The sequence below is a fragment of the Hordeum vulgare genome, chromosome 3H (genome assembly GCF_904849725.1).
Source record: "Hordeum vulgare subsp. vulgare chromosome 3H, MorexV3_pseudomolecules_assembly, whole genome shotgun sequence".
NCBI lineage: Eukaryota > Viridiplantae > Streptophyta > Magnoliopsida > Poales > Poaceae > Hordeum > Hordeum vulgare.
The window spans coordinates 599,749,191-599,775,527 of NC_058520.1; the positions used below are offsets into that span (position 1 = coordinate 599,749,191).

At 37.7% G+C, this 26,337-nt stretch overlaps 1 protein-coding gene across 1 annotated transcript in view; it reads right to left on the bottom strand.

The window, feature by feature from the left end:
- Positions 1-8,931: 8,931 nt before the first annotated feature.
- The window catches only part of LOC123442191, a 58,930-nt gene continuing 41,524 nt past the window's right edge, over positions 8,932-26,337 (bottom strand). Inside the window, exons 2-4 of the mRNA XM_045118254.1 lie at positions 9,801-10,316; positions 9,296-9,504; positions 8,932-9,118 (exon numbers count right to left, since the gene is read on the bottom strand). Of these exons, the coding sequence (XP_044974189.1) occupies positions 8,932-9,118; positions 9,296-9,504; positions 9,801-10,316 (912 nt within the window). The remainder of the gene's footprint in view (positions 9,119-9,295; positions 9,505-9,800; positions 10,317-26,337) is intronic.

A 26,337-nucleotide genomic window follows, 5' to 3' on the forward strand; every position in this document is an offset into this window, starting at 1 on the left:
TGTTTAAGATTGCATATCAACATCGATATATTTAAAAGAAATCATCAAAAAAACAGTTTAAAACAATATGAAAAATAAAAGCTAAGCCATTGGTTTACGTAAAGTTTGTATAAGCTTCATTGTTCAGTTTTTTATACGTTAGAAACATTTTTTTGCAGGTGACATCAAAAACATTTTATATATACACGTTTAATATTTTCAATTTCATGGTTAACATTTTAAAAACATATTTAGTTTTGATGTCTACTTTTTTTATACACAGTCAACATATTTTGTATGCATCATGAACATTTTTTATATACATGTTTGACATTATCCAAATACACGATTAACATTTTTGAAAAGTTATATTCTTTATGTCTACTATACACATTGTATATTTTTGTATACGTTTTTCTTATACATCGAAAACATTTTTCTATGTACATTTAAAGTTTTTTAAATACATGATCAATATTTTCAAAATAAAAAAATATTATTAATGATCCCTACGCACTGTACATTATTTGTATATATAGAAACTTTTTGTCTATAAGTTTGGCATTTCTTAAATCCATAATTAATATTTGTGCAAAGTTTATGTCAAAAGAGAAAAAAAACATAGAAGAACTGAAAAAAGAAGAAAAAAAAGAAACAAAAAGAGAGAAAGGATGGAGAAAAAGTGCTAGAACCAAGGATTGAACCTAGATCTCCTAGAAGGAGAGGAGTTGCACCAGCCACTACGCCTCACACATGGTATTGACAAATCACGGTTTCAAGCTTTAAGAAGGATAGCGTACAACGACTTTGACAAGAAAAAAATCTGAACCATTTTTTTGACTTATGAGTGGCATAGTGGGTAATTTAAGCCAACTTCAAGGGCAATTTAAATGACGTACCACAGAAGTAATAGATGCTTTATTAATAGGTAAAGACTAGTACAAATGCCCGTTCGTTGTAATGGGCAGAACCTACCCCATGTGCCATCACACACCATTTATTATATCCAGTTCTGAACTTAAAGAGAAAGGTTGCAGCTAATTTGCCATTTAAGCTAATCTTAAAGGAGAGAGATCCGAGGAGAAGATTCAGAAAAATTGAGCAAAGATTTGTCCAACCTAATAGAAAGTCCGCAGTAAAAATTTGTCATTCGAGCTATGCTTAATATTACTTAATAGGAACATGGATGCCCTTTCATCCTAATATTACTTAATAGGAGCAAAAAATAAGGTGCCTCCATGATGATCTTCTAAAAAATAGAGGCGTAAAATAAATGTATATTACCGCAAAATATTCATTTTCTACAAACAAACTATTTCATCATTGTTGTTTACAAACATTGACAATTAAATCCAACAATGCACGTACCTTCAGTTGACTTTCCAAAATAGTTTCTTTAAATTCCATCTCTGTGAGGGCTTGCTCAGCATCATTATCATACTCTGGGTCAAACTCTTGTCTCTTTGCATTCTATATTTCTATCCACTCAATTTAGTTAAAGAAGGCCCTTCATCTGGCACATGTAAATTGAACAGATCAATTTATAATATAGGGATATTGCAGGAATCTAAGGAAATACAAAGGTGAGGCTTATATTTAGTTAGACAAGAAACTACTTCTAAGTCTATCTTTGGTATACTTTGTCGGTAGTACGAATATCTAAATGAGGTCTTCAAGCATAAATGTTTTGGGCACCTCAAATGTTTTAGTAATAACCATGATATAAAGCCAATGTCGCACCATTTAAAAAGCATGACAATAATTGTATAGGTCCAATAACCCAACCCAGATTTTTAGGCCACAGGCCAATGTCCTTTGGGGCGAACATCCAAATGCGCCCAGTTATCAGCTCCACATCTTATGGGAGAAAATTGTGTCCATGGTATAGCTTTTGGATCTCCTGCACCAGAAGGAAATAAAACAGATCAAAATAACACATGAAGTTATAAACATAGGGAACTGGTGCAACGAGAGATAAAAAGAAATTGCATCAGAAACTCAGTGTAGTCAATACCTGTTGTTGCTGATGAAAAAGGTATGTTAATTAGGGTGTCTGGAAATTGATAAACTGGAAAGTATATGGATGGCCTGCAAATCCAAGACATTTAGCTGCCATGTAGGTCACATCACAAAATCACCTCTGCTTTTGCAATCTGGGTATTTCATCAAAAGAAAGAATCTGAACCAAAATCAGTTATCTCTGTGTAACATGAAGGATCTAATTTGTTGCATACCTTCCAGCAGCACGAGAAAGAAAATCTTTCCAGGATATATCACCATTACCTAGTGCAACTCCAAGACAGTCTCCAGTTGCAAGAATTACAATAGCTTTAGATGAAGTCCCTTCCATGAGACGGCTGAAGAACACAACTTGATTGATCTAGATAAGTGATAAGAATTGTTCTGTGATAATTCAGTAAGTCCATGCAAAAAAGTATAAATGAAATATAGATTGTTAAAACAATGCAAAATTATTATTTTCACAAGATGTAATCCTACAAAACATATATATTATTTTCTTGTAAGAGTTGAGCAAATTAAGTTACTGAAACACATATATTGACTTACTAACTAAATAGTTTGATCAATCATATACCTGTAAAGTGGGAATTTATTTCGTCCCCTGATTATGAAATCCTGAAATATCAACAAATTAGTATAAGCAATACTACAATACAGATGGTCATAAGACTTGCTCGTTTCTATGGTCGAACCTGAGTAAAAATAATACCTAAGAAATACCCGCAAGTCCTCAGCACTACGCACGGCCAGTCGAAACAACATACTTACTCACGGCTAGTCACACAAAATCATATACTTCTACATCAGGTCAATTCTTCGAACCATATACATAGACAAATCATATTCCTCTAATCTTTTGTTTTGAGGTGGGAATAATAGGTCAACAAAAGTTTCACATATATAATATTTATGTCTCTTCAGTAATAATGCCTTGACAAATATGAATGTCATTGGTGTATTCATAAACGTCAAAAGCACAACCACCACCTAGAGGACCCCAGAAAGTATAAAGTAAATATAACAAATTTATACGATAGAAGGCCTTTGACGGAGAGCAGCGTTTCTGGAACCTGGACCGAGAGGTTGTTCCCGAAGAGGAGAAGCCTAGTCAGAATCCCCGATGAGCCGAGATTGGGCGGGAGCGTGCCGTTGACTGCGACCTAGCGGAGGTCGACCACGACGAGTGGCGGTAGCACACCGCGGATGAACCACGCAGGCACCTCACCGGGGAGCGGCCCTAGAGCTCGAGCGTTGTGAGATTCTGCAGCTCGTCGATCGCGAACGCCGGTGAACGGGATAAATCCATTGGACGGGGGTGATGTTGATCCAGTCGTGGAAGGAGACATGGCTGGCCAGCGGGCAGAGATGCGGCAGCGGCGACCAGCGGGCAAAGATGCGACGGCCAGCGTGCAGAGATGCGGCGGCGACGGCCAGCGGGCAGAGATGCGGCGGCCAGTGGTTTGAGGTGTGGAGGTGGCTTGGGGAATCCACATATAAGGGTTGCGGGCATAATTTCTAACAATTGCAATGGTTTTTACGTAAAAATAAAACGTTTTTCTAGAGTGCACTTAAACAGGGACTGCAGGTTGAACATCTGAAACCTTAGGGGCTTTTTTGCAAAACTATCTCGGCGACGTACGACAGAAGCAGTATCTGCTTTATTATTAGGGAGAGACTAGCAAAAATGCCCGTGCGTTGCAACGGGGTAAACATTTTATTTTATTTAAGTTATTATTTTAATTTTGATACATTTTTAATTTTGACTCATCATATTGATGACGTGCACTTACGATTACACTCGTGCAGCATCTGGGTGGGCCGTTCGATACTTTTAACCTTTGATGAGAAATACTACAAAAGAGAAAAGGAGACGTTGAGTGGATAGTCATTATAACGAAGATTTTTGTGCAGATGCTGAATTTTCCACATGTGCACATTATTAACATGCGTTTATACAAACACTGAATACTCAAAGATATAAGATGCAAGATTTACGATTGATTACCTTCAGTTGATATATGGTCACGTCTATTCGCCTGATCGGAATGCCTTTATACTCAAGCATGCCCAGCGCTAACAATGCAGCTCCAGCGTCCTCCTATTTTTCATTTGTGTCGTTCATTTATCTTGTGCGGGGTAGAATCCTCCTCTAGGTAGATCATACCTAAATCCATCAAAGCTAGCATCTTTTGGATGATAAATAAATACCCCAAAAAATAGAACATGTGGATGTTGTACAGACGAATTGCCCGTAGTGCCACCAACAAAATGCAAAAAGGCAAAGGGTAGGCCATGTTTATCGATGATTTCACATCCCCACTTAAATTATGCACCCAACAACTTAGTTTCTTCCTTATATTGATTCATGAGACAGCTCCTTGATACCCATAATATTAAAGACGTATATGAGTTGTGAGAATTGGATGTAAGCAAGCGATATGGGACAGGTCTGCAGCAAGGTAGTAAGATAATTATATAAATGTGATTGCAGGTGAGGTGACAAAGTGAAAACTGTCATATGATTATACTGATGACCCACCAACATGTGATAATATTGGTATTGAAGTCCCAAAAAGAATAGCTGCCCCAGCAAAAGTAAGCATATAATAGTTTGATTTTGAGTTCCTTATGTCACATATCAAGTACATTGTACAAGTGAAGATATATGAGGAACATGTTGTATTTGCTTTTTAGAAGAAACAAAATCACCCCCAGCAGCCACCCCTTACGCTGCTGCTAGAGCCTCCAAGAGGCCTATGAGTATAAAAGGTTTCTGTGGTAGAGAAAGCATCTCCTCCATAACAGAGCCAGCTTAGCCCTATTATAACACAACGGGCTGCAGCTCAGTTGGCAGAACCTTAGCTTTAAGGTGTGAGGTGGTGAGTTCGAGTTAGCGAACCCACAATTATTTTTTCCTGCACCGGAACTGCGAGTTAGTTTGGATTAAATATAGGGGGTTTTGTGTAAAATGTAAAAAAACGATTCGTTTTCGGACTTAATTTTGGACTGTAGGTTGATTACAGGAAACGACAAGGGGTTTTCTGTAAAAGTGGCACGACGGACGACAGAAACAGTCGACGCTCTATTATTAGGGAGAGATAGCAAAATATGCCTGTGCGTTGCAACGGGAGACAAATAAATTCTGCGCTAGCAAATAATTATGACTCAATATCACTGACTTAATTTTGGACTGTGGGTTGATTACAGGAAACGACAAGGGGTTTTCTGTAAAAGTGGCACGACGGACGACAGAAACAGTCGACGCTTTATTATTAGGGAGAGATAGCAAAATATGCCCGTGCGTTGCAACGGGAGACAAATAAATTCTGCGCTAGCAAATAATTATGACTCAATATCGTGACATATGAACATCTTCTATTTTAACATTGTGGCTCACCATGTTGCCACTTATTTTTCTTTCCACCCTCGTTGATGATGGTGTGATGTTCACGTGATCATAGTGCATTCGACATGGTAAATCCCAAAGCTATGAGCTTTTCACTGCACGCTATACTTTTCATTATATTATGCAAGAAAATGTTTAAAACTTTTAAAAAAATCTCATCGACCATGAATTACTCCCAATGCCTAGACATATAAAGACTTTCAAAAAACTATCAAATCCTAGACATAGTTCTTTTGAATCGATAACGGTTTTTCGAACCGACAAACATTGTTTTCAAATTTTGTATTTTTCAAAAAAATCACGAACAGTTTGAAATGCATGAATATTTTCTTAATCACCAACGTTTTTGAATTGATCAACTTTTTTCAGACAAATTTTGAATAAATTTTAAAAACATGTGTTTTTTAATTTATGCAGTATATTCTAAAATTTCATGGGCATTTTTTTCAAATTCCTTAATACATTTTGAATACACTATCATTTTTTCAAAATCATGAACACGGTTTTGTTTCTTAACCAAAATCACGAATATTTTTTTATAATTGGTGAACAATATTTCAAAACTATTAACATATTTTAATCCACAAAAAATATGAATTCCTTAACATGTTTTGAATTCACATACTCTTTATGATTTCTCGAACGAAAAGAGGTTGAGACATGTGTTCTTTAATTTATGTCATTATTTTTAAAATTTCATGGACATTTTTTTCAGATTCCTTAATACATTTTGAATACACTATCATTTTTTTCAAAATCATTTGTTTTCAGATTCCTTAATACATTTTGAATACACTATCATTTTTTCAAAATCATGAACACGGTTTTGTTTCTTAACCTTTTTTTTCCAAATCACGAATATTTTGTATAATCGGTGAACAATATTGCAAAACTATCAACATTTTTTTAATCCATAAAAAAATATGAATTCCTTAACATGTTTTGAATTCACATACTCTTTATGATTTCTCGAACAAAAAGAGGTGGAGATTGGGATTCGAACCTTGGTCTCCAAGATAGTAACGCTAGACACTAACCAGTCCGGTACCTAGGCGTTTGTGCTTTGCATCAGTATTGTTTCTATAAAACAACGTAGTACGACACGACTTTGCAACAACGGACGACAGAAGCACTCCGTGCTTTAGTATTAGGGATAGATAGCAAAAGAGCTCGTGCGTTGCAATGGAAGAGAAAATAACACAAGCTCGTGCGTTGCCGATGATGGTCTTAGTGCTCACACAATGAAAATGAGTTTGAATGTACAGTCACTCGGAATAAGATGAGAAATATGTTGTTTCTCCCCACGAGGTTTTTCAAAGGTGTGCATGTGTGGTTAACGATGTTTTCTTTCCTCTCAATTTGGTTTTAATTTAATGGATGTTTATTTCAATTCGTATCGTCGTCGGAAATAGAGAAAAAAGGATTGTGCACTGCAGATTAAGTTTGCACCAAAAATAATATTTAAGAAGTATTCAACAGCTAAAAATAACATCCTATTTAGATTCCACACATTTTTTAATCAAATTTGGTATATAACATGTTAAAATCGGAGTTACGGTTTAAAAGATATGGATATTTTTGTTTTAGATGAAATATGGATTACTTAACTAAAAAGTCAGGTTTTTTTTTGTTAAAACGAAAAAAAATGTTTCGGCTGACTTAAATCCGGACTACGGGTTGATTACGTGAAACATCACGGGTTTTCTGAAAAATACAAAAAAATGATTCGTTTTCTGACTTAAATCCGGACTGCGGGTTGATTGCCTGAAACATCACGTTTTTTTTGAAAATGCAAAAAAAAAAAAAAGATTCGTTTTCTGACTTAAATCCGGACTGCGGGTTGATTTCAGGAAACGTCAGGAGCTTTTTTTGTAAAAGTGGCACGACGGACGACAGAAGTGGTTGGCTCTTTATTATTTGGGATACTAGTAAAAAAAGCTCGTATCGTTGCAACTGAAGAAAATAATAATATCCCACATCCTTAACCAATAAGCATAACTCAAAAACCCACAGATATGTGTCCTCTTTTTTGACACGGTACCCCGCCCATGTCGTCCCTTGTCCTCCTTTCCGCTCTTGCCAACAGTGACTGATGGGGTTATAGTCCCAGGGTAGGGTCATAGGCCTGCCCTATAGGTCCTACCCAAGGACTACCCTTCATAAAGGACAAGGCCCTTAGACAGTTCCGACTGAACTAAGGACTCCCCCATCATCCAGTCGGTGACGAGCATTCGGAGCGTATTTAACGTACCGACTGGATTCCACTCTGTACATCATAACCTCCGAGGAGGGCAAAGGTCATACGTTTTCATACACCATTATTAGCATTTAAGGCATACGTTACCTGTAACGTTGGAATTTATTCGCCACTATTCCACCCCTGTCCACCGGGCCGTTGTGGAGGACAGCGCACTCTATATAAGCCGTCCTTCCCCACTGGTGCAGGGGTTGGCTTCTACTGTAATCTGATATTCCACTCGACACTAAGCTCCCGAGAACACTGAGACGTAGGGCTTTTACCTCCACCGTAGAGGGGCCTGAACTCATACAACCTTGCCGTAGCTAAGGCTCTGCCCATCCTTTCGTATCCTACACATCTACTGTCAGACTTATACCCACGACAGTGACAACGGTACTACTCCAGATAGACTGCACATAGAAATAGCCAAATTAGGCATGCAAAAGTACAGAGAAACCTTGTCATAAAAGAACAATAATTGAGGACGGATGATGTGGATTGCAGTTGTAGTTGCATCATATACCGTGGAACTAAAAACTTAGAATGGAGCTGCATGGAGGACTCCTACCCAGTCCAGTTTATGGTGTAGTCCAAGTGAGCAATGTAGCTGAAACAATGTCACTCTCAATAGCATTTGTTTTTGAAATCGGCAGCTAGCTAGTGGTTGTAGCTCAATACTTGAAATCAGGATGCTATGTTTATAATATAGGTCGCTCGGTCTCGCTGGGATTAAAAATATTGTTTTCTATATCAGCTGAAATTAGAATCAATATTAAAATATTACAGCCAATAAATAAATAGAAGAGAAATTATGTTATATGTTGACTTGATGTTACTCTCCATGTAGGCAAATATACACTATCTATATACACAGAAGATTAGCAAGCCCAATCTTAATTTGTATAAGTTTGCAGAAATGTAGGAAAAGGTAATCTTTTGTTGAATATGCAGACTGGTTCATTTTGTTCTCCAAACACATGAAAAATGGATAAAACCACGACATTGTAGAATTTAAATTTGAGGCACAATACCCTTTCCCCACTATCTGAAACCATGACACTATCTTCCCATTGCATGCAAAATCCATCCTTTTGATCGCATGCCCAGAGCTTTAGCAGTTGAAGTGAGCCAACATAAGTAATATTGGGTAGATAAAGTAATCAACTCTATCTACGTGTATAGATGTGAGATACTTAAAAGAGTAAGACCTTTGCATGCAGCAAATAAAAATGAGAAAATACTGTATCAACATGAATTTGAACATCTTATGTATCGATTTTGTGCATTAGCAAGAAAGTTTGATTTCAGTCATTCTGTTGAACTCAACCCAAGCAGCGCGCTGCTTACCACCAAACACGAGGCGCGCTGTAGAACCCCTTCCCATCATAAACAATGACTTTGTCATGGTTACTGATGCCAAGTGCAGAAACCGCTGCCGCGAAAGCCTCTTCCAATGGCAGCATGGGTGGCAACTGAAAACAATTGCATCCAGTAAAAGTCAGTCACATATCTATTTCCATAGGCATATACAGTGAAAGACTGAAGACAAAAAATCACTGCAGCAGGCCAACTGCCAAAGCTCCAAAAAACCGTCGATTCAAACAATGGCGCAAGCGACAAGGGGATTAATATCCCGAGGCATTTCTCACATGAGTCGTACGATCTGAAATACCATCAATGTCGACGTAGAGCGCGCCAGGAATATGGGCCACCTGAGCATATCTGAACATCTTAGCCGCGAGAAACATTGGCACAAAAGGGGTGAAGAGTTTACAGCAAACATGATCCATAAAGAAACCTGGTATTCTTGCCATGCGTCCCTGCTCTCATGTGGCATGTACCAGGAAGCATCTAGTATCTGAACCAAGAAGTCAAATGTGATATTAAAAACAGCACATGTTCGTGTGGCCCCTTAATGTTTTCTTAGGCACAACAATAATGATAGGAAAACAACATGACAGGGAGTAGAATAACAGTGGTAAATACTGTACTAATCAAGTCTCAGTTGCTTCTCATGTGGATAAATAAACTGGATGATGAGAAATCAAGAACATGCTGCTGTTGTTACTGCTTCTGAAACGCTGGCGAAAAAAGGTGGTAATATATCCTCCGGAATCGAAGGGGAAACGTGAGGCCGATGAGAGATTCTTTCACCTTGATGTCGGGCTGGCCTAGGTGCTGCTGCAGCCACTGTGCACACACAACCGGATCGTCCTGCCCCATTGGCCGCCTCTGTTGTACATTCCCCACCCCCTCACAATTCCTCGCATCCATGCCACGCCATGACCACCTCCCCAAGCTCCGCCCTAAGAGCAGGGCGGCTGCGGCCACGGGAGCAGCGGGTCCGGCTTCCTCGCGTCCCGCCACGACGGTGCGGGCCCATCTCGCGGACGGCGGGCTTCGGCAGGGGGCACGGGGGGCTCCCCTTGGTCGAAAGCGCGCGCGAAGGAGAGGGAGGGCGGGGTCCGGCACCGGTCGCCCGCCGCTCGTCGGCGAAGGCCGAGGCGCCGCGGGGGAGGAGCTGGAGCGCGGTGGGGAGCTGCAGCGCCGAGAGGCGGTGGTGGGGGCGACACTTGACGGAGCAGGCGACCGCCGCCGGCATGGCTGTTGGTTGGCTTGGCAAGCTGGGGTTCGGCGGGGGGAGCTGGTGAAGATTGGAGAAAGAGCCCCCTGAATTGCGGGTTAGATTGGATTAAATATAGGGGGGTTTGTGTAAAATGTAAAAACGATTCGTTCTTTGACTTAAATCCGGACTGCGGGTTGATTTCAGGAAACGTCAGGGGCTTTTTTTTGTAAAAATGGCATGACGGACGACAGAAACGATCCGTGCTTTATTATTAGGGAGAGAGGTGCTTTATTAATAGGTAAAGATACAGATTACAAAGCTCTGTTCACATGGTAAGCCATGATTACGATTTTTTTTCGGCCAGCCATGATTATGATGTACTCCTACTAAATTACTCCCTCCGTACCACAATACTTGTTATTCTTTCCAATAACAATTATTTAGGAACAAAAGGAGGACAACGAAGTAGATGTAGGCGCATCAAGAGCAATTTGATGATAGGGAGTATACCGGGCATATGTCAGGCGGGGCCGAAAAAGCCCGGTGTTGAAAACCTAGGTTCGAGCCCATTTCGACAGGACCGCCATTCCTTAAAAATCAGGCCCAAACCCAGTCCAAGTCCAACAAGGTTTGGTCAGCCCGGCCCGACTACAGCTAAAAAATGGTTTCCCACAAGCACGAGTCCGAAACGATCTACCCGCCCGACCCGATTTCCAGGCCATGGCCCGATACGATACCCAAGATTTTTAGTCCAGGTTGGGTCTGGCCGTTCGGACCGGGCTGTCCATGCCCAGGTCCATTAGGGGGCATCTCCTCCCAGTAAAATCAAATGAATAGTAAAAAAAACAAACTTTTTTTTATTTTGCATGAAAGATGAACAAGTATTCTAGGGACGTAAAAAAATTCATGGCGATTGGGCATTCGACGAGCTTTGGACAAAAGCAAAATCGGTGTTATGGAAAAGTTCAAACTTTTTGATTTTGGAGAAAATATTATCTTTTTTCTGTCCTCACCTCCTCCGATGTCAAATCGCCATAATTTTTTGCACCATTAGGAAACGGGTTCCTCTTTGATGTGTATATTACTTAGGCGTTCTGATTGTTTTTGGCTTTTAATGTTCACCCGGGAGCATATGTGCTAGTGATCAGCTATGGATTGTCCTAGGCGCGTGCCAAAATTTGTGGATGACGGAGATCAAGGCCGGGCCGGCAAAATTCTGGGCCCTGTGCCAAAATCTGAAATGAGGCCTAACTCACTACGGAATAGAAATAGAAATATGTAAATAGAACCATAACTATATATAGATCATTTCTTTTAAGAAAAAAATCTGTATAAATCAATAGAAATATATCAATAAAGGTATATCAACAATAACATATGTTGGTATGAAAAATCACATATATTTGGTTGCATAATCTTCAATTAAATAGCATTGTTATTTTTATGTTCTTTAAGATGAAATCGCCAATAATATCCTCAAACACTAAGAAGAACCCTAGTTTATACTCCCAGTATAAACTAGAGATTTGTATTTGTTCACAGAGGGAGTATAAATTATAAAAAGAACAAAATTAGTTGTACAAGCTTTGAAAAAGAAATCAAAAATCAAATTTGCTGGAAAAAACGGAACTCACAGCCAGGGCGGGGCAGCACTAGGTCACTGATCCTTACTAATGTTTGAGTGATCTGTGATTGTTGGAACTGTTCCAACCTTTGTGGAACTGCTCTTGCTGTACCATGCAAAGGCCGAAGAATCGATCTCGATTTGTGATTGCCGCGCCGTGGTCGAAGGAAGGAAGAGACACACGAGTCACGTTACACTGGAGCCTGGACCTTGGTGGGGCACGTCTCGTAGGCACACATCATCTGGCTTGCTCCTGAGCTGAACTTGTATAGGCCCAAGACGTAAAAATTGGACCTCACAAAACCGGGCGCACCAGCCGCACACCCCTTGGCTTGAGCCTGACGGTGATATTACGATTTATTTTCTTCGGTGATATATCCACCACTTAATAATTAAGAAAATAACAAGTTTAATTACTTTCATTCGATGTTGTGTATTTATTATTTTATGATGAGAGTGAATTGACCTAAAAGGATGATATTTCTATCCAGATTAAGTATATTTTAAGAAGTCTCATGGAAATACAAAAATGTTTCTTTATGAAAATCCAGGATATTATTTTGACGATATTTCTATGGTTTTTATTATATTAATTATTGTGTAATAGTGTTGCTACAACAAAATACATCAATTGTTTAAATTCAAATTTATCCTAATTTAAATTAAAAAATGTCGATTTGCGTAATTTAGTTTCAGAATTTATGATTTTTTTATGGTTTTAAGTGTCGAATTTTTTTTCCTATTTAAATGTAAAAACTAGTGACAATTGAACACTTTATGTAGGATTTTTCTTTAAAAAAATAAAATTATATTTATTTATTGGGTTTGCCATCATTGAATAATTCTTAGAAATATATTTACCAAATATAAAAATATTAATTTTACGTACAAGTAAATAATTCGATAATTGTATTAAATCTATACTTACACTAATTAGGCACTCTCTACAAATTCCCACGTTAATTAGTAATTACGAGCCGTAGATCTGGGATGGGACCATGTTATTACGGTGTAGATTAACTTTCAATAAAAAAACCTTTCAACCAGATTAGTTCAGCCGAAAATAACAAATTGACTAAAAAGCCCAGCATCAATGAACCGGAAGACAGGCCCATAATTGGCCATAAAAAATAGAGGCCCATAATTCCCTCGCGTGAGTAGACTCTCTCTCTCTCTCAATCTGTCATATCTCTCGTATCTCTCTTCGTCTTCTTCTAAAAAAATCTCATCGTATCTCGCGTCTCTCTTCTTCCCCCACATATGGAAAACAGATCAGGTCGTCACTCCTATAGGTCTCATTAGTTCGCCGCCCTTCCCAGCCTCAACATCATTGGGCATCCCCAGCGGACATTCTTCCTAATCCGCTGACTCGCCGAGTCTTATATTTGTGACGTTCGTTCCTTCAATGTTTCATCCATGCTTGAATCGATCTAAAAAGTCGGGTGTATCACTACTGCGTCTGATTCAGCTTACAACTTCTGGCGACGCAATAATCCAACATATATTTTTCAGGACTGTAGATGGATCTTTCCAGTATGGTTGATGCAGAAGAGGAGGTGGACTGTTTGAAGCAGATTGGATATGGTCGTCTCTATCAACCAGGATGCATAGCAAAAGAACTACGAAGATTTGGTACCAAAGTTGTTTAACTGCTCCACACTGTTTAAATTTTTTCGCCGATCAACTCTGCATCCGCTTAGCAGGCAAATAACTCAGTATCTTTGAATTGTCTGATTTTGATAAGTTCTACTCTTATAAATTTTCTCTAATACTCTTTCCAGACGGTTGATGCTAGCTCTGCAATGTTGTATGGCAGATTTGTCGTAAGTGCATGTCTAAGTAAACTGGGATGGACAAATCTGTATTTATATTATCAGTTTTATTATCACCATATAAAAAATCGTCCTATGAACATTGAGGGCAATAATGTACAGCGGATATAGTCAAAGTTTGATAAAGCTGATTCAAGGTATTTTACCCTTTTTCATATTGTTCGTACCCAGCTAATTTGTTGGTTTTGCTGTCCGGTAAATAAAATAGATTTAGATATTTTGGTCCTTACATATGCTTTGTTATTTGAGGACTAAGCATTAACCACCTTCCACAGTTTCCAGTCTGACTCGCCGAGTCTTATATTTGTGACGTTCGTTCCTTCAATGTTTCATCCATGCTTGAATCGATCTAAAAAGTCGGGTGTATCACTACTGCGTGTGATTCAGCTTACAACTTCTGGCGACGCAATAATCCAACATATATTTTTCAGGACTGTAGATGGATCTTTCCAGTATGGTTGATGCAGAAGAGGAGGTGGACTGTTTGAAGCAGATTGGATATGGTCGTCTCTATCAACCAGGATGCATAGCAAAAGAACTACGAAGATTTGGTACCAAAGTTGTTTAACTGCTCCACACTGTTTAAATTTTTTCGCCGATCAACTCTGCATCCGCTTAGCAGGCAAATAACTCAGTATCTTTGAATTGTCTGATTTTGATAAGTTCTACTCTTATAAATTTTCTCTAATACTCTTTCCAGACGGTTGATGCTAGCTCTGCAATGTTGTATGGCAGATTTGTCGTAAGTGCATGTCTAAGTAAACTGGGATGGACAAATCTGTATTTATATTATCAGTTTTATTATCACCATATAAAAAATCGTCCTATGAACATTGAGGGCAATAATGTACAGCGGATATAGTCAAAGTTTGATAAAGCTGATTCAAGGTATTTTACCCTTTTTCATATTGTTCGTACCCATCTAATTTGTTGGTTTTGCTGTCCGGTAAATAAAATAGATTTAGATATTTTGGTCCTTACATATGCTTTGTTATTTGAGGACTAAGCATTAACCACCTTCCACAGTTTCCAGTCTGACTCGCCGAGTCTTATATTTGTGACGTTCGTTCCTTCAATGTTTCATCCATGCTTGAATCGATCTAAAAAGTCGGGTGTATCACTACTGCGTGTGATTCAGCTTACAACTTCTGGCGACGCAATAATCCAACATATATTTTTCAGGACTGTAGATGGATCTTTCCAGTATGGTTGATGCAGCAGAGGAGGTGGACTGTTTGAAGCAGATTGGATGGTCGTCTCTATCAACCAGGATGCATAGCAAAAGAACTACGAAGATTTGGTACCAAAGTTGTTTAACTGCTCCGCACTGTTTAAATTTTTTCGCCGATCAACTCTGCATCCGCTTAGCAGGCAAATAACTCAGTATCTTTGAATTGTCTGATTTTGATAAGTTCTACTCTTATAAATTTTCTCTAATACTCTTTCCAGACGGTTGATGCTAGCTCTGCAATGTTGTATGGCAGATTTGTCGTAAGTGCATGTCTAAGTAAACTGGGATGGACAAATCTGTATTTATATTATCAGTTTTATTATCACCATATAAAAAATCGTCCTATGAACATTGAGGGCAATAATGTACAGCGGATATAGTCAAAGTTTGATAAAGCTGATTCAAGGTATTTTACCCTTTTTCATATTGTTCGTACCCATCTAATTTGTTGGTTTTGCTGTCCGGTAAATAAAATAGATTTAGATATTTTGGTCCTTACATATGCTTTGTTATTTGAGGACTAAGCATTAACCACCTTCCACAGTTTCCAGTCTGACTCGTCGAGTCTTATATTTGTGACGTTCGTTCCTTCAATGTTTCATCCATGCTTGAATCGATCTAAAAAGTCGGGTGTATCACTACTGCGTGTGATTCAGCTTACAACTTCTGGCGACGCAATAATCCAACATATATTTTTCAGGACTGTAGATGGATCTTTCCAGTATGGTTGATGCAGCAGAGGAGGTGGACTGTTTGAAGCAGATTGGATGGTCGTCTCTATCAACCAGGATGCATAGCAAAAGAACTACGAAGATTTGGTACCAAAGTTGTTTAACTGCTCCGCACTGTTTAAATTTTTTCGCCGATCAACTCTGCATCCGCTTAGCAGGCAAATAACTCAGTATCTTTGAATTGTCTGATTTTGATAAGTTCTACTCTTATAAATTTTCTCTAATACTCTTTCCAGACGGTTGATGCTAGCTCTGCAATGTTGTATGGCAGATTTGTCGTAAGTGCATGTCTAAGTAAACTGGGATGGACAAATCTGTATTTATATTATCAGTTTTATTATCACCATATAAAAAATCGTCCTATGAACATTGAGGGCAATAATGTACAGCGGATATAGTCAAAGTTTGATAAAGCTGATTCAAGGTATTTTACCCTTTTTCATATTGTTCGTACCCATCTAATTTGTTGGTTTTGCTGTCCGGTAAATAAAATAGATTTAGATATTTTGGTCCTTACATATGCTTTGTTATTTGAGGACTAAGCATTAACCACCTTCCACAGTTTCCAGTCTGACTCGTCGAGTCTTATATTTGTGACGTTCGTTCCTTCAATGTTTCATCCATGCTTGAATCGATCTAAAAAGTCGGGTGTATCACTACTGCGTGTGATTCAGCTTACAACTTCTGGCGACGCAATAATCCAACATATATTTTTCAGGACTGTAGATGGATCTTTCCAGTATGGTTGATGCAGCAGAGGAGGTGGACTGTTTGAAGCAGATTGGATGGTCGTCTCTATCAACCAGGATGCATAGCAAAAGAACTACGAAGATTTGGTACCAAAGTTGTTTAACTGCTCCGCACTGTTTAAATTTTTTCGCCGATCAACTCTGCATCCGCTTAGCAGGCAAATAACTCAGTATCTTTGAATTGTCTGATTTTGATAAGTTCTACTCTTATAAATTTTCTCTAATACTCTTTCCAGACGGTTGATGCTAGCTCTGCAATGTTGTATGGCAGATTTGTCGTAAGTGCATGTCTAAGTAAACTGGGATGGACAAATCTGTATTTATATTATCAGTTTTATTATCACCATATAAAAAATCGTCCTATGAACATTGAGGGCAAAAATGTACAGCGGATATAGTCAAAGTTTGATAAAGCTGATTCAAGGTATTTTACCCTTTTTCATATTGTTCGTACCCAGCTAATTTGTTGGTTTTGCTGTCCGGTAAATAAAATAGATTTAGATATTTTGGTCCTTACATATGCTTTGTTATTTGAGGACTAAGCATTAACCACCTTCCACAGTTTCCAGTCTGACTCGTCGAGTCTTATATTTGTGACGTTCGTTCCTTCAATGTTTCATCCATGCTTGAATCGATCTAAAAAGTCGGGTGTATCACTACTGCGTGTGATTCAGCTTACAACTTCTGGCGACGCAATAATCCAACATATATTTTTCAGGACTGTAGATGGATCTTTCCAGTATGGTTGATGCAGCAGAGGAGGTGGACTGTTTGAAGCAGATTGGATGGTCGTCTCTATCAACCAGGATGCATAGCAAAAGAACTACGAAGATTTGGTACCAAAGTTGTTTAACTGCTCCGCACTGTTTAAATTTTTTCGCCGATCAACTCTGCATCCGCTTAGCAGGCAAATAACTCAGTATCTTTGAATTGTCTGATTTTGATAAGTTCTACTCTTATAAATTTTCTCTAATACTCTTTCCAGACGGTTGATGCTAGCTCTGCAATGTTGTATGGCAGATTTGTCGTAAGTGCATGTCTAAGTAAACTGGGATGGACAAATCTGTATTTATATTATCAGTTTTATTATCACCATATAAAAAATCGTCCTATGAACATTGAGGGCAATAATGTACAGCGGATATAGTCAAAGTTTGATAAAGCTGATTCAAGGTATTTTACCCTTTTTCATATTGTTCGTACCCATCTAATTTGTTGGTTTTGCTGTCCGGTAAATAAAATAGATTTAGATATTTTGGTCCTTACATATGCTTTGTTATTTGAGGACTAAGCATTAACCACCTTCCACAGTTTCCAGTCTGACTCGTCGAGTCTTATATTTGTGACGTTCGTTCCTTCAATGTTTCATCCATGCTTGAATCGATCTAAAAAGTCGGGTGTATCACTACTGCGTGTGATTCAGCTTACAACTTCTGGCGACGCAATAATCCAACATATATTTTTCAGGACTGTAGATGGATCTTTCCAGTATGGTTGATGCAGCAGAGGAGGTGGACTGTTTGAAGCAGATTGGATGGTCGTCTCTATCAACCAGGATGCATAGCAAAAGAACTATGAAGATTTGGTACCAAAGTTGTTTAACTGCTCCGCACTGTTTAAATTTTTTCGCCGATCAACTCTGCATCCGCTTAGCAGGCAAATAACTCAGTATCTTTGAATTGTCTGATTTTGATAAGTTCTACTCTTATAAATTTTCTCTAATACTCTTTCCAGACGGTTGATGCTAGCTCTGCAATGTTGTATGGCAGATTTGTCGTAAGTGCATGTCTAAGTAAACTGGGATGGACAAATCTGTATTTATATTATCAGTTTTATTATCACCATATAAAAAATCGTCCTATGAACATTGAGGGCAAAAATGTACAGCGGATATAGTCAAAGTTTGATAAAGCTGATTCAAGGTATTTTACCCTTTTTCATATTGTTCGTACCCATCTAATTTGTTGGTTTTGCTGTCCGGTAAATAAAATAGATTTAGATATTTTGGTCCTTACATATGCTTTGTTATTTGAGGACTAAGCATTAACCACCTTCCACAGTTTCCAGTCTGACTCGTCGAGTCTTATATTTGTGACATTCGTTCCTTCAATGTTTCATCCATGCTTGAATCGATCTAAAAAGTCGGGTGTATCACTACTGCGTGTGATTCAGCTTACAACTTCTGGCGACGCAATAATCCAACATATATTTTTCAGGACTATAGATGGATCTTTCCAGTATGGTTGATGCAGCAGAGGAGGTGGACTGTTTGAAGCAGATTGGATATGGTCGCCTCTATCAACCAGGATGCATAGCAAAAGAACTACGAAGATTTGGTACCAAAGTTGTTTAACTGCTCCACACTGTTTAAATTTTTTCGCCGATCAACTCTGCATCCGCTTAGCAGGCAAATAACTCAGTATCTTTGAATTGTCTGATTTTGATAAGTTCTACTCTTATAAATTTTCTCTAATACTCTTTCCAGACGGTTGATGCTAGCTCTGCAATGTTGTATGGCAGATTTGTCGTAAGTGCATGTCTAAGTAAACTGGGATGGACAAATCTGTATTTATATTATCAGTTTTATTATCACCATATAAAAAATCGTCCTATGAACATTGAGGGCAATAATGTACAGCGGATATAGTCAAAGTTTGATAAAGCTGATTCAAGGTATTTTACCCTTTTTCATATTGTTCGTACCCATCTAATTTGTTGGTTTTGCTGTCCGGTAAATAAAATAGATTTAGATATTTTGGTCCTTACATATGCTTTGTTATTTGAGGACTAAGCATTAACCACCTTCCACAGTTTCCAGTCTGACTCGTCGAGTCTTATATTTGTGACGTTCGTTCCTTCAATGTTTCATCCATGCTTGAATCGATCTAAAAAGTCGGGTGTATCACTACTGCGTGTGATTCAGCTTACAACTTCTGGCGACGCAATAATCCAACATATATTTTTCAGGACTATAGATGGATCTTTCCAGTATGGTTGATGCAGCAGAGGAGGTGGACTGTTTGAAGCAGATTGGATATGGTCGCCTCTATCAACCAGGATGCATAGCAAAAGAACTACGAAGATTTGGTACCAAAGTTGTTTAACTGCTCCACACTGTTTAAATTTTTTCGCCGATCAACTCTGCATCCGCTTAGCAGGCAAATAACTCAGTATCTTTGAATTGTCTGATTTTGATAAGTTCTACTCTTATAAATTTTCTCTAATACTCTTTCCAGACGGTTGATGCTAGCTCTGCAATGTTGTATGGCAGATTTGTCGTAAGTGCATGTCTAAGTAAACTGGGATGGACAAATCTGTATTTATATTATCAGTTTTATTATCACCATATAAAAAATCGTCCTATGAACATTGAGGGCAATAATGTACAGCGGATATAGTCAAAGTTTGATAAAGCTGATTCAAGGTATTTTACCCTTTTTCATATTGTTCGTACCCATCTAATTTGTTGGTTTTGCTGTCCGGTAAATAAAATAGATTTAGATATTTTGGTCCTTACATATGCTTTGTTATTTGAGGACTAAGCATTAACCACCTTCCACAGTTTCCAGTCTGACTCGTCGAGTCTTATATTTGTGACGTTCGTTCCTTCAATGTTTCATCCATGCTTGAATCGATCTAAAAAGTCGGGTGTATCACTACTGCGTGTGATTCAGCTTACAACTTCTGGCGACGCAATAATCCAACATATATTTTTCAGGACTGTAGATGGATCTTTCCAGTATGGTTGATGCAGCAGAGGAGGTGGACTGTTTGAAGCAGATTGGATGGTCGTCTCTATCAACCAGGATGCATAGCAAAAGAACTACGAAGATTTGGTACCAAAGTTGTTTAACTGCTCCGCACTGTTTAAATTTTTTCGCCGATCAACTCTGCATCCGCTTAGCAGGCAAATAACTCAGTATCTTTGAATTGTCTGATTTTGATAAGTTCTACTCTTATAAATTTTCTCTAATACTCTTTCCAGACGGTTGATGCTAGCTCTGCAATGTTGTATGGCAGATTTGTCGTAAGTGCATGTCTAAGTAAACTGGGATGGACAAATCTGTATTTATATCATCATTTTTATCACCATATAAAAAATCGTCCTATGAACATTGAGGGCAATAATGTACAGCGGATATAGTCAAAGTTTGATAAAGCTGATTCAAGATATTTTACCCTTTTTCATATTGTTCGTAACCATCTAATTTGTCGGTTTTGCTGTCTGGTAAATAAAATAGATTTAGATATTTTGGTCCTTACATATGCTTTGTTATTTGAGGACTAAGCATTAACCACCTTCCACAGTTTCCAGTCCAGGACATGTACAGTAGTTATTTGTTGAGTTACTAGAAACTATTTACGCTTTCAATTTATTCTCGGTTATGTTTTTATGGGTGCGGACAAGAATTGACAGAGCAAACATTAATGATCACTTATTTTGATATGCCTAAAGCATGAACAGCTATACTGCTATTATGGAAATATTCATTCATTAATTTGTTGTGTCAAAGAAACCATTGTATCCATCATTTTTGTGTTGGTGTTGAGGGCAGACTATTCAAAGTGTTCCCAGCTTATTATGCCATGTAGATGTTCCATGTGAACTATTTTTTGCAAAATCTTCCATCATAAATGTTACTGTATTTCTGAAGGTCGGTGCTGATACCCAATAAGATCCTCCTAGATCTGCCCTCGATCTATTGCTCAGTGGATATGATGGGCAACCTTCAGTTTCAGGGAGAGTACATTTTTCGCATACTGCTATTGCTTATGAAAAGTAATCTCCCACTGCACCTAGCTTACATCGGATTGTTGGATATGTACAATGTATCCATAATCCTCATGGATGTAAATTTTGTTATGTAATTCCATCTCCCATCATGCATCCATTGTTTCACATATTAGATGAAAAATCTGCCATAGACTCACTATGCGAGAACAAATCTGAAGCCTATGGAATATTGAATGTTTAAGAGGGATTTATCGTTTTACTTTTCTTGACACATTAATCCTACGGATCTGGCTTCTAATTATTGTGAAATATGGCTTTAACATTTCAAACAACTTTTCTACATGCATCATGTAGTTATTTGTTCCGACTAAACAACATATGGCCAAATAATATTTACTATGGCTATGCCAACCAGATTGTTTACAAAAATATTCATCAAGGCTCCCTTTATATGTTTGTTTCTACACCTTCCTTGGCTGCGTAATATCTTTCTGGTATAGAAAAATATTGAGTGAGATACAAAACACCTTTCCTGATGTATGAAACACAATTTTTTCTTCCTAATTCATCTCACAATTCTACCTTCAACCTACAGGTAAATCTATGCATTCTTTCTACTTATGTAATCTTCATGAACTCTATTATTTACGTGGAACTGCTAAAATTAAGTCGATCATGACCTGCTGCGAGGCGGAATAAAATTCATCATGGAGCAGATTATAGAGATAAACTAATATTTTGTTCATATGTAGAATAATTTGGATGATTTATCATTTATGTGGCAATTGTCCATATGTTTAGTCATGACTCCTCATTACCTGCTATTTAATCTTATTGATTATTTTGGGCTACTACTTTCTATCAAGCCGAAACCTATCATTTGATAAGAAACATATGACCTGCTCACTACTTGCTTCCTATCATTTGACTCTTGAGTCCAATGCATTTAGGCTTGAGAACACTTGCGAACACATGATTGTCATATTCGTAGAGATTCTCATACTTATTGTTCACGTGCAGAATTGTGGGAATGAAGTGAATATGGTACATACTGTGTATTATGATTTACTTTGCAGTTTTAAGTAAGTATTAGTCCGTTGATATCATCGCACCAATTATATATTACCAACTGCCGAAGGTCAGATGGGTTCATCAAACCAGTAACACATGTACATGTTTATCAAACGTACTAATTGCATATAAATCCATATTTCCATTCTTTAAATTTATAAATTAGACTATCTTTATCCTATGATTTTATTCAGCTTTTTTCGCAGGTGAAGGCATTGCTTTGATTAATCTTTCTTGGGACACGAGAGTAAGCACCGATTGCATCTTTGATTTTGTAAAATGTGATCATATGATACCCGCAAAACTACAATTCATATCTAAATACTATTTAATAATACATATTGCCATCTATATTTGTATATCAGTTTACAAGTTTGGTTTTGCAAGTTACGGTTTGAAAAGACTGCAATTATCATGAAAATGTTTCTCTTACATCCTTTTCATGCATGTTATGTTCTATGATGAAAAGCGGCACAAAAGTTACGTGTTCTGGAGATTTTATATATTAGGGAGTATAATATAAATGTATAATAGTGCACATTATCCAATTACAAGAGAAATAAAAAAGCTGTAAGTTTGGTGTTGCACATTTGTCATGATTCGTTAATAATGTGTCTGAATTTAGTTGGCAACCATTCTTTTCTCAGGCCAATTCTTGATGCCTCCATTTTATTCCATGAAAATATTCTAAGATTGGCCTCCTTGGTTATGATGCAAATCCGAATGTATATTCTAAAATTGACAAGAACGATAAAGCCAACGGAAACGATTTAAAATGTCCCTATATTTTTGGCTCCTCTTATAGGAGATCATAGTGCATATAAACAATACATACACACAAGCTTCCCCTCGGTCATGATCCAAATCTCAATATAATACAAGATACCATATCATATGTTTATAGATCCACATAACCATGTATCGTATGGTTTCCTGCCGTAAGGTGTATATATATATAATTGATTTTGCACAATAGCTAAGTAGATATACAACTAGCCCGTGCGGATGCACGGGTTGACGACTAGTATTTATAATATTAGAAGGCCAATCATACTCAAATATTATTTATTTTTACTACTACGATTTACAGAAGTGCCCTATTTTCTGTTAATAGGTTAATGTAATAATAAATTATTTGAATTATTTATGCTAAACTTTTTTACTTATTTATGACTTAGTCTGCTAACATAATATGTTACTTACTAACTTTCCTATCACATTTAGCACAATTAACCACATATTGTGCTGCTATTAAGAAATAATATTCATTATTGCAATTCATGAATCTATTTACTGTAAATACACTTTTGCAAAATTGAGATTGAGATCGTATTCCATAGTAGAAATTTTATCGGCTTAATTTTCTTAACATTTAATTTGAGATGTATGTAAGAAACCTTTTATTAAATTGGCTTTACGTCAGATTTAAGATAAACAATAAACACCAAATCGTGGCCCTTTGTATTTTTTTAGTTTCGTTCCCTTTGTAAATTAATATGCTTGATGAGATGTGTTATCATGCGTTATATATGTTTGATTTTACTTATTATCTGAATAAAAAGTTCTAGAACATACTTGTCTAACAAATATCTTGACATAGGTTGTATAATTTTCTACCTGAAGTGTAATAAATTGAACCAAGTGCACACGGTGCATCTCCTAAATCCACTATGTGTGCTCTTTACCTGGTACCTCTTGTCACACCCTTACACCGCAATTAGTTTTGATTTTAATGTTCACCCGAGCTCAACACCCGAGCTCATTTGAGCTCGGGCTGAGAGAATCCACGTCCGGTCAGGTCCCTCTACATTGATTAGGGACGACTTGACAACAACATTGTCAAGGATTCACACTATGCAAATCAATGCTATTAAGACACATCTATCGCATACTCTAGCGCCTTATACTATGCACGATGATGGCAACTTACATGTTTAAAAATTGTGCCTTTGGAAATATAATGCATATAGTGGCAATAAATGGCGCACAATCGACAAAGGAGAATTGCATGCAATTCATGGGACACAATTCTTCTCGAAGAAGTGTGTGTGATGAACTGAACTGTTGCACATGTTTTGGCAAAAAACCGCGTGTTATGCATAGCTCACGGTAGTCTCTGATTTCATGAACCATCGCATGCATAACCGCGTGTTACCATCGTAGACAATTATGCCTAAGAAGTCATGTGTGATACTGTTCATACTAATTCACATAACCAGAAGATTTCCCTGCGGTGGGCCTCCTCTTGTAACTGCCACATGAAATATTTAAAAACATGCATACAAACATGAAATGACACTATTGCAGGAAGGTTCACATTAATCAGAGAGACTTCAACCAAAATGTGTGTGATCGAGCCATCACAAACGGTATCGTTACAGCTCTGTTGCTGATACGTCTTCAATGTATCTATAATTTTTTATTGTTTCATGCTATTATATTATCATCCTAGGATACTTTTTGGGTCATAATTTATCAATTTATATTATTTTTGAGCACTAACCTATTAACCTAGTGACCATTGCTAGTTGCTTTTTTTTGCGTGTTTTTTTACTATTTAGGTTTACCGTACGAAACAAGTTCAATTGCCCCGAAACTTTTTTATGATTTTTTCGGAATCAAAAGAAGGCTTGGAAGCATCGAGAGGAGGCCTGAAGCCACATGAGGGAGGCACAAACCAACAGGGCGCGACCAGGGAGGTGGGCACGCCCTGATGGCTTGTCCCTCCTTAGTGGCCCCACTTCCTCTAATTTGTGGCCTATAAATTCACATATATTCCAAAACCCATAAATATCAGAGGGAAACACTTATTCCGCCACTGCAAGTCTGTGTTCCACGGTGATCCCATCTGGAGCTCCGTTCCGGCACTCTACCGGAGCGAGGATCAATCACAGAGGGCTTCTTCATCAACCTTGTTGCCTCTTCATCAATCTAGATCTCTCTCTCTCTCTCTCTCTCTCTCTTGATCTTGATCTTCAATACAATAATTATCACATCTTCACTTCGATCTACCCGATGTAAATCCTTTGTATGGTGCGTTTGTTGAGATTCGTTGGATTGTGGGTTTATGTTCAGATTATTCACGAAAAGTATTTGAGTCTTCTCTGAGTTTTATGATTCTTATTTGCATGATCATCATAGCTTCATAATTTTCTCTAATCTATTAAATTACTTTGCCCAAGTAGTTTGGTATTTCTTCAGTGAGAGGGATGCATTGTAGTGGGTTCAACCTGGCGAGTTTCTATATCCCAGTGACAGAAGGGGACAATTTGCGTCCTTGTGTTGCCACCATTAATGATAAAATGATGGGGTTTATTCATATTGGTTGAGTTTACTTTGTCTACATCATGTTATCATTCTCCAAGCATTAATCTGTTTGTCATGAACTTAATACGTAGAGAGGCAAGCATGGAAGCACTCTTGAAGTGGATTAATAGTAGTAGGTGTAAGCAGAAGTTGGCCAATTTGCTTATGGACGTGATGCATATATACACATGATGATTGCCGTGAAAATCATATAACTATCCGCTGTTCTGTCAATTGCCCAACAATAATTTGTTTACCCAGCATATGTTTCTATTCACTTATATATTGAGAAAACTTATAATTTCCTCGCTGTTATTATTTTTATTTTATTTTATTTTGCAAGTTACAATTCTCTATAATTATCTACACTTCTCATTTGCTTGCAAATAACGAGATCAAGGGGATTGACAACCCTCTTGCCCGTGTTGGGTGCAAGTTGTTTGCTCTTTTGTGTCCAACCATTGAAGAAGGTTGAGGATTGATATTCATATTGGTTCGGTAAACCTTGTTTTCATAATTAAGGGAAATACTTACTTGTATTATGTTGCAATTACCCACTCCTCTTCACGTAAAACCCAACATAGATCATAAGTATCAATCGCCAATAAAGAAAACTGTGTGCGATGACTGATACATCAAATACGATTTAGAATAGACTTACATGAGCGATATGTGGCATACCGTTGGTTCTTATGAAATATTTGCGATTAGACAAGTAACACAAACGGTTCACAAAATATATATGTGTGCGAAGTACAACATACAGTTCACTCGGAGAAACTGTTTGCGTTGATCCAACTAGAACACAAACGATTTAGCATAAGAAGGTGTGTGTGATACCCGACA